Source organism: Hylaeus anthracinus, unplaced genomic scaffold (genome assembly GCF_026225885.1).
Source record: "Hylaeus anthracinus isolate JK02 unplaced genomic scaffold, UHH_iyHylAnth1.0_haploid 21296, whole genome shotgun sequence".
Taxonomy (NCBI): domain Eukaryota; kingdom Metazoa; phylum Arthropoda; class Insecta; order Hymenoptera; family Colletidae; genus Hylaeus; species Hylaeus anthracinus.
Genome location: NW_026534878.1, coordinates 1 through 9592, shown reverse-complemented (window position 1 = coordinate 9592; position 9592 = coordinate 1). Strand labels below are relative to the sequence as shown.

At 38.9% G+C, this 9592-nt stretch overlaps 5 protein-coding genes across 5 annotated transcripts; 2 read left to right on the top strand and 3 right to left on the bottom strand.

Annotated features, from left to right (window-relative positions):
* Window positions 1-126: 126 nt before the first annotated feature.
* LOC128893150 (histone H4) lies at window positions 127-778 on the top strand. Its single transcript, XM_054153965.1, has one exon. It carries the CDS (start codon window positions 325-327, stop codon window positions 634-636), a length of 312 nt encoding a protein of 103 aa, XP_054009940.1. The 5' UTR covers window positions 127-324; the 3' UTR covers window positions 637-778.
* Window positions 779-1552: 774 nt separating this feature from the next.
* On the bottom strand, window positions 1553-2277 carry LOC128893148 (histone H2B). The gene has a single exon (XM_054153963.1). The coding sequence runs from the start codon at window positions 2222-2224 to the stop codon at window positions 1853-1855; it is 372 nt and encodes a 123-aa protein (XP_054009938.1). The 5' UTR covers window positions 2225-2277; the 3' UTR covers window positions 1553-1852.
* A 936-nt stretch (window positions 2278-3213) lies between these two features.
* Window positions 3214-4766, bottom strand: LOC128893147 (histone H1-III-like). Its single transcript, XM_054153962.1, has one exon. The coding sequence runs from the start codon at window positions 4672-4674 to the stop codon at window positions 4012-4014; it is 663 nt and encodes a 220-aa protein (XP_054009937.1). The 5' UTR covers window positions 4675-4766; the 3' UTR covers window positions 3214-4011.
* A 1781-nt stretch (window positions 4767-6547) lies between these two features.
* On the bottom strand, window positions 6548-7838 carry LOC128893149 (histone H2B). Its single transcript, XM_054153964.1, has one exon. The coding sequence runs from the start codon at window positions 7771-7773 to the stop codon at window positions 7402-7404; it is 372 nt and encodes a 123-aa protein (XP_054009939.1). The 5' UTR covers window positions 7774-7838; the 3' UTR covers window positions 6548-7401.
* Window positions 7839-7966: 128 nt separating this feature from the next.
* On the top strand, window positions 7967-8587 carry LOC128893151 (histone H2A-like). The gene has a single exon (XM_054153966.1). The coding sequence runs from the start codon at window positions 8038-8040 to the stop codon at window positions 8410-8412; it is 375 nt and encodes a 124-aa protein (XP_054009941.1). The 5' UTR covers window positions 7967-8037; the 3' UTR covers window positions 8413-8587.
* The last annotated feature ends 1005 nt before the right edge of the window (window positions 8588-9592 follow it).

Below are 9592 nucleotides of genomic sequence, written 5' to 3'. Positions count from 1 at the left end.
GCCTTGGTTGCCAACTGTTTTCGTGGAGCCTTTCCACCGGTAGATTTACGAGCGGTTTGCTTAGTACGAGCCATTGCGTCTATACAACAGAACGGAAATAAACCGAACGGTACGTATCGAATACACAACGAAAAATGAGCTTCGCGCCGAGAGAGACCGGTATTTATGCTGTTACGGCGCGCGCTGGATGCTTCTGATTGGCTGGGTGCCGGCGGGTGGGGGTACTGCAACGGGCACGCTATAAAAACGCGACTCCGGCCGGTGAGAGCATCATTCGAGTTTTGCATTCAGACGTTCGCTTACTACGAGTATACCAACTGAATCATGACTGGTCGCGGAAAGGGAGGAAAAGGATTGGGAAAAGGAGGAGCAAAGCGTCATAGGAAGGTTCTGCGTGATAACATCCAGGGTATCACAAAGCCTGCCATCCGTCGTCTGGCTCGTCGTGGCGGTGTGAAGCGTATTTCTGGTTTGATCTACGAAGAAACTCGAGGTGTACTGAAGGTGTTCCTTGAGAACGTTATTCGTGACGCTGTAACTTACACCGAGCACGCCAAAAGGAAGACTGTGACTGCTATGGATGTCGTCTACGCATTGAAGCGTCAAGGAAGAACTCTGTACGGCTTTGGCGGTTAAACGCTACTCAAAAAGTCTACACAAACGGCCCTTTTCAGGGCCACCAAATTTTTTAAACAAGGAACCCTCTGTTTTAATAACATTCTATTGATAAAAAGTTAACCATTTAAATGTACTTAACAACTGAATTACTCTTTGATATGTCTAACATAATACGTGTATGTTGAAGTTCTGTTTTAATTACATGTTAAAATTATAGTTTGTAATCCCATGATGCTCGTTCAACTAAAGTTTTGGAGTAAGTGCTATGCGATTCCTCACACTCCTCTTACCAAAAGATAAAACGCCAACCGAACTCCGTGGCCAGATCATTCGAGAACGCCCTTATATCTTCGTACGCGTTAATGCAGCACTATGACGTCGAGTCACGAGACCCGACTCTGTCGGCCACCGCCAAAAGAGGCGCATCAGACCTTTATGGCCTTAACCATAACATCCGTGACTGTTAGAATTCGTCACGCATCCAGCTATCGGTTACCACCGTTTCCCAAACGACGACAGACCTTCCACACGGGTCGACGCTTACATACAATGTCTATTCTATACGAAGTAAAGACGAACTCAGAGCCATAAGTCGGCGTCTTCGACCCTAACCTAAAATTTGTTACCTCATGTTCTACAGCATGAAACGAGGTTCATTCTTAACTATGATAGGATAACTTAAAAACACTTTTTTCAATGCAAGAATATTTTACGGGGATCTAAAGTGAATAATTCATGTAACAATTGTATATTGAATATAAAAACTGTACACAAAAGTTTGAAAACCGACTCTGATAGGTTTAGTGTTCTAAACCCTATTTCACAATCTTATTATTTTCAAAAATTCATATGCGTTCAAAGAATACTTTTTCAAGAAGTGTATAATTTTATATAACATCTATATTATACAAAATATAAAATAGTAACAACATACAATAACGCAAATAATCCATTTCATATCCGTAGTTTGTAGGTAAGACTCCGTTCAAGCTAAGAGTGCTCACAAAAATCTGAACATTCTGTTTGTTTTTTATAAGTTAAAGATGACCAGCAAGCCATTTTTGTTTTTTAACACAATAACGAAATTTTAATTAAATATTCTTATCAAGGATCAGGAATTTAATATTATTATAAAATTCTTAGAAATTCAATTCTAGAAACCAGAATATTTTCCACGTATTGAGAAAATTGTTGGCCCTAAAAAGGGCCGTTTAATCTAATAACGCTAAAGCGTTTACTTGGAGCTGGTATACTTGGTGACTGCCTTGGTTCCTTCTGAAACAGCGTGCTTGGCTAATTCACCAGGTAGCAAAAGCCTCACAGCAGTCTGGATCTCCCGAGATGTGATGGTCGATCGCTTGTTGTAATGAGCCAATCGGGAAGCTTCGGCAGCAATGCGTTCGAAGACATCATTGACGAAGCTGTTCATGATGCTCATAGCCTTGCTGGAGATTCCGGTGTCAGGATGGACTTGCTTCAAGACTTTGTAGATGTAGATAGCATAGCTCTCCTTCCTCCTCCTCTTCTTCTTCTTGTCGGTCTTGCTGATGTTCTTCTGGGCTTTACCAGCCTTCTTCACAGCCTTTCCGCTTGCCTTGGGTGGCATGGTTTAGAATCAGATTCAAAAACGCACGAGAGCTCTGAACTTCACGAAGGATGCAGATAGAATGATTTGGACGCCGGCGCGAGCCGGTATTTATAGCGAAAAGGGGGAGCGCCGGTCGACCAATCACGTTTGAGCTCGCGCTCCAGACCATCTACTGGCCCTCGCAGCCGTAAATCTGGCGTCGTTCGATTGCGCGTCGAACTAAGCATTCAAGAATTACAAAACCTAGTGTCTAAAAATTTATTTTATTGCCATCAGCTCCTAGAATAACCTTTTTGAACAACCACACGCCAAATATAAGTAAGCATTTTCCCAGAACAATTATCAAAGAGAAAGTAACAACTTTCCCTTTACTAAAACTACACTAGTTTAATCTAATGGTAACACTCACACTAAATAACAATATACGACACAGATTTCCCAGCTACTAAGAGAAGTCAAAAACATACAAACAGAGATGTATTAAGTTGTCCTAAAAGTTTCTTTCGTGAGTTGCATTCAATTGTTTTGTGTGGCAGTGTTTCTATAAATAGACAATCTAATTTCATAGGTATTCATGTTGTAACAGTAATGGAGCGAAATGAATTGTACACAATTTTGTAATGTAACATAAAACATAAAATATTGTGTATGAATTAATTATTAATAAAACGAAAGAAACTTTTGGGACAACCTAATATATGAACGTTGTATAATGATTTATTCGCAACGTGTAATACGCATTATCAACGTATAACGCGTATTCTATGATAAAGCATTACAAAATCAGTAGTTCTAATTGGACCTTATCCCATTCTGTGCATCTTATGCGTGCGAATTGAAGCTAACGAAGACTTTGTAAGCTCTTAAGTTGCAGTAGGACCTATCGACAGATCACACTTGCAAACAGGGGTTATTACCGCGACGTTTAGAAAGCGCATTTGTGGGAAACTGCCACCCAGATGCGAAGAACCGTTAGTTTACGGCCCTCAGGTACTTCCGACCCTGACCGCTATACTTGCTACGCATTTCTCTAAACGTGAAACAGTCTTTCGTCTCTCGATAAGTAAATGGATCAAATTCTTGTTTAACACGTTCAGACTAAAACTCTTGAAAATTTCTACCGTGTTTAAATTTTGTTTACAGACTATTGAATGCTGCGTAATGAAACATTTATTTTGGTATTTAGTTCTGTAACTTCATCGAAATCCAAGTATTTTATTTAAATTCATTTTCTGTGACACTTGACTTTCAGAATTAATAGTTTTCGTTTTTCAGTGAAAAGCACTGTCGCCCATATATGGGTGACGTGGCGATCAACGTGTTAAACATAAATTTCTTTTAGTAAATAAGAAATATTGAAGAACTGTTCGTTACTTTTTCATTCATTGCCGCAAATGGATAAAATTCTTGTTTAAACATAAAATTCGATTAACAAATAAGAAATATTTAAGAACTGTTCGTTACTTTTCCTTAATGTTCGTTACACTAGAATTCAAAGAAAATGTTGTCTACTCTGGTCGCTGGTCATTAATTGTTCAGGCAGGTATATGATACATGTCGAAGTCTGTTCAGCTGTAGTGAACTATTTAAAATTAAGATGTTCATCTTCGTAATAAAGTACTTTCTTCGTACAACGCAAAATAATTTTGCAATCTAGCACGATAATTTAAAATTATGAACATTTCCTTTGCAAGGATGCATTTGATACCTAGAAAGAAAGAGGCAGTGGGTAGTTCTACGTGGTAAGAATGTGGTGGCCCTGAAAAGGGCCATTTATGTTTGAATGTTGTTATTGCAGAGCGCAATTATTTCTTTGCTGGAGCCTTGACCGATTTCGATGTAGCGGTCTTCTTCGGCTTAGGAGTCCTGGTCTTCGCTGCAGGAGCTTTGGCGGTCTTCCTCGACTTGGACATGTTCTTAGCTTCTGTGGCGGTCTTCGCTTTAGTTGCCGCTGCTTTCGTTGCGGTTTTCTTCACTGCGGCTGCCTTCTTTTCTACTGGTTTCTTAGCTGCTGGCTTCTTCACGGGGGCGACTTTCTTTGCCACGGTCTTCTTCTCGACCTTCTTCACCTCGGCTTTCTTCGGTGAACGCAGTTCCTTCTTAGTCTTCAAAGTCTCCGACGGCTTTCCAGCTGATAGCTTGAAGGACCCAGAAGCTCCCTTGCCCTTGGTCTGTACGACGGCACCAGATGTTACGGCGGCTTTCAAGTATCGCTTGATGAACGGAGCGAATTTTTCTCCGTCAACCTTGTAAGTGGAGGCGATAAACTTCTTGATGGCCTGGACAGACGATCCTTTTCGGTCTTTCAATTCCTTAATGGCGGCGTTCACCATTTCCGAAGTCGGTGGATGAGACGCTTTCGCACGTTGTGTCTTCGACTTGCTTTTCGCTGGCTTCTTCGCTGCCGTAGCTGAATTGCTCTCACCCATTTCGACGGATGCGTTTGCGGATGCGTTTTTGTCGTCCATTCTCTCTCAACAAAGATCAAACAATCTCTGATAAACGTACAACGGAAAGTGACTTTAAACAGCTCGAGCGACTCGAATGCGATTGCTGGAGTGAGTATATTTTTGCACCCGGGAGCGCGGAGGTTCTTTCTCGGGCACGGACCATGGAGAGAGACTGATCCAATATGTCGGACGCCGCAATTCCTTGACACCGACCAACCGGTAAACGAACCTTCTATTTCGACGTTTATTTCTCCTCGTTGAAATCGTATTAACGAATACCCGAACCATGGAAATTTAGCTGCGTGTGTCTAGTTTTAATTGTGGTTTAGTTTTCGCCCGTATTCCCTTCCTGAGGCCGTATATCGCGCCAGATAGTGACGACCGTCTTTTTGCAGCGATAGTACATCGCGTAGAAAAAGTTAAAAATCTACGTAATTACTCGTAAACACGGTCAATGATAGTATTGAAAATCGAACTAGAGGCACCGATGCTGATTTACATACCGTCATTCATACGGTCTTTGTATCAGATGTGGAGAAAACTCCGTTAACATTTCACCGACTGGTGATGCGCGATTTAAACCACGGAACGTTCTGTCGTTGGTTTAAAATCAATTATCGTGAACACGTTAAACATTCGTTTCATACTTTTCGAATGTGATTTTCATACGTTTTGTAGAGTTATAATATTTTTTTGAATACATTTATCGTATTCGGTTCGTATGTAACAGTTCCTATTTGATGTGCTTTCATCGAAAGCAAAATATGATGTATAGGAAAGTCTACAGTACAGAACAAGGAAGATGAATAAGGATTTAGCAATATTTTTGTAATATCGTTCTGATTATATTGTTTGGTATTGCGTTTTTATTATAAATTAAGATTATTTTTTTTTTAAATTATGAGATCACCTCGAATCAAAAACTTCAATCAGTCGCATACAGAAAAGACTTTCCTTGCGAGTATTATTGAAATCGTTTCTTGTATTGTGTCCCGTGCCAATTTTTTCGTATAGATTATTTAAGTATTTGAACGATTAGAAGCTGTTATTTATTTTAATTTTAGCCTTTCTCAATATTCTTGTATTTATCTTCTTGGAAATGGCCACATGTGTAAGCAGGTGACAGAAACCCTGATCGTTTCAATAATTTATACATCAACATGTTGCTATTAGTGGTTTGCAAGAAAGTTGTACAATATATTACACACATATCAGATGAAAATGGATCTCCTAGATTCTTAATTTTACATTTCTTACATTCAGTGTAAACCTTTCGCTTTATCAGGAAAAGATCCAGAAAGGATCGAGTAGTTACAAAATATGTGAATATTCTGTAAATATTAAATCATATTGAAAAAGTTACTGAGTAATGCTTATTACTGTTTGTCCATTATAACTCTGCATAATAGAAACAAATTAAAGTATGAGAGGTTCATGAATCCTGCGAGTCACGACACCTGGCGTAACAAATAGGAACTATTAATTACTAGTGTCTTTGATCCTAGACATCGTAAAATTCCCTATATAGATACTTCTCGGGTCTACCAATCAGAATTGTCGACGATTAGCAACAGTTGCTCCATCTATAGTACAGAACAGTGTCATGATATTCTACAATGACAATTTATAGGAAATTAAACGTCACTATTAAATAAATACTCTACGAATAATTTTTTAACACTGCCAAATGAACATTGTCCCTTAGGCGTTATTGGGGCGACGTTGTGTGTGCCTGACACCGATCATAGGTTGTAAGAATCCATGGTGAAGATCATAAACATTTTTAACTGCACTCAGTTCAATGTCCCTAGTATTATATTTTATACCTAATTATGAAGGTGTGTATTAACACACAATGCAATTTTCTTTTCTGAACTGTAAAAGATTTAAGTCGACTACGACATATATATTTGTGAAATAAGAATTGTATGTGAGAACGCTGTTACATAGAACCGTTGTTATAGGTTATAGTACTTATGTAATATTTCGATTATAACCCTTGCAAAGCATGTATTATGCAAGATGCTTCTAAAATCATTGGTTAAACATTAACAGTATATTTGACTGATTATATGGATAAAAAACAGCATTAAAATATGAGCCCGTGATTGCTTTCTTTCCAAACTATAGTCATGCTATTGTATTTCACAGGAAGCATTCCCAATGAACTAGCTGAGCAAGAAACTTTCACAATAATCGTGTTGTTCATTGTTGAATACGTTAGAAATTTCTGAGCATAGTACAATACTAAGGTCACAGTATCAATTATTCTCAACATAAATCGATATTTAACTATGACGCTTCACATTTTGCTATCGTAGTTGTTTATCGTCAACTATTCAGAGGCTTGATAGTTTTGTATAAACGTTATCCTTTCTGCTTGTGTACGAATTTCAATAATTATTCTAAAAGAAACTTCACCTATCTATAGTGCAATTTTTTCAATATGATTAATAGAATACACGACTAAAATTGAAAATATTTAATTCGCTTATGTATATAATTGATCGCGACACCTTACGATATTGCAATGTACTGCGCAAGTCAAGTAGTAGCAAAACACCGCGAAAAACACCCATACAATGGTTTCGATTTTACAACTATTTTTAAAGATTGTTACGTATTTCTGAAATTTCGAGTTCGTTTTAATCATTCACGAACAGATTATTGAACAGAGGTTGTTTCTTGTTTTTAGAAATTTGTTGGCCCTGAAAAGGGCCGATTAATCTAATAACGCTAAAGCGTTTACTTGGAGCTGGTGTACTTGGTGACTGCCTTGGTTCCTTCTGAAACAGCGTGCTTGGCTAATTCACCAGGTAGCAAAAGCCTCACAGCAGTCTGGATCTCCCGAGATGTGATGGTCGATCGTTTGTTGTAATGAGCCAATCGGGAAGCTTCGGCAGCAATGCGTTCGAAGACATCATTGACGAAACTGTTCATGATGCTCATAGCCTTGCTGGAGATTCCGGTGTCAGGATGGACTTGCTTCAAGACTTTGTAGATGTAGATAGCATAGCTCTCCTTCCTCCTCCTCTTCTTCTTCTTGTCGGTCTTGCTGATGTTCTTCTGGGCTTTACCAGCCTTCTTCACAGCTTTTCCGCTTGCTTTCGGTGGCATCTTCAAATACTCTTCGTAATAAACGTAACGTGTGTATTACTGGAGCGAGAACTCGATACTGAGTGCTGAACCACCGGTGACGCCCCATATATATCGTGAAACGTGCTAGTACCGGCGCGCCAATCACGTTCGAGCTGCGCCGCCATTGGCTGCGTGGCGCAACGCCGAATGGGTATATAAGCGAAGCATATTCGTGTCAGAGCATCATTTCTGTGGAGTTCACTGTACTGTTCGTTTCGAGTTTACTTCTTCAGTTCGCTAAAAATGTCTGGACGTGGCAAAGGTGGTAAAGCCAAGGGAAAGTCAAAGTCCCGTTCTAATAGAGCTGGTCTTCAATTCCCTGTTGGTCGTATACATCGACTTCTGCGAAAAGGAAATTACGCTGAACGTGTTGGTGCAGGAGCACCAGTCTATCTTGCTGCTGTCATGGAATACTTGGCCGCTGAAGTATTAGAATTGGCTGGAAATGCTGCTCGTGATAACAAGAAGACTAGAATCATTCCGAGGCATCTCCAACTCGCCATCCGTAATGACGAGGAGTTGAACAAATTGTTGTCTGGTGTAACCATCGCTCAAGGTGGTGTATTGCCGAACATTCAAGCTGTATTGTTGCCGAAGAAGACCGAAAAGAAAGCTTAACTATCACATTAATACAAATGGCCCTTTTTAGGGCCACAAAATATTTACAAACGAAGGAAATATTACCTACCTCAAAAACATTGAATAATAGATACTAGTACAGATAGTTATTTTAAATAGTTAATATAATCTAATAAGAATTTCTTAAATAATTTTTATTTAATGTATTCGTAATACTATTCTCATGATTATTTCAACTTAAATAACTTATTATTTATTTCTACTTAACTTAAATTAATATCTACTGACTTATTTCTACTTAAATCATTTTTATTTAATAATCTTGTATTCGTAATACTATTCTCATGATTATTTCGAGTTTTTCGATATAGATTACAGTCCAGGTTCGTGAACAACCCCACATTACGAGCCAGCTGGCCTAGCAGATGCTTCAGCCCATTGTACGCGCCGAGGGTCGTGTTTCTGTACATAAAAGATTCTTTCGCCGGTTCCCCACAAAGCTGCGCCGAATTCTAACCGGAATTGTACAAAACCTGTTTCTGTATATACCAACCGATGAAGGATCCCTACCATATAATACAAAGGTCTACTCACGTCGACGCCACCTCGTTGTTCTGTGAATTATGTGTGAACTTTAGTTAACGTGAAATCAGTGGGCTCTTATCCCTTTCTACAAATTTATCGATAGAACATATACATACTATATGTATACTAACATTGGTTTTGTAGGAACGATTTAGATAAGCGCACCTTCGTGGACGAATAGCGAGAGAATCACGCTGTTTCCAAGGACAGATAAATCCCATCCAGCCCAACCCAAGATTTATGTATAATTTTTTCAAATACAAAATTTCTACCATTTTCTTGTTTTAGAATTAGTAATATTAGAAGTTAATAGAAATCCAGATCTGAATGCTTTGGAGACGTTTATGTCCTAAACCTTATTACAGATCAGGTCATAAAAGACGGATATAAAAGGACAAGCTAACCCTCGTTCACTTTCTTAAATCAATGGAAGACTAAAGGCATTCGTTAAATACGAACTTGTAAAAAAGTCGAAACATCAGGATATTATACATTGTAATTGATTTGGTGGCCCTAAAAAGGGCCGTTTACCACAAAAAAAAAATGTTTAAGCTCTCTCTCCTCGAATACGACGAGCCAACTGGATGTCCTTTGGCATAATCGTTACTCTCTTTGCGTGAATTGCGCACAGGTT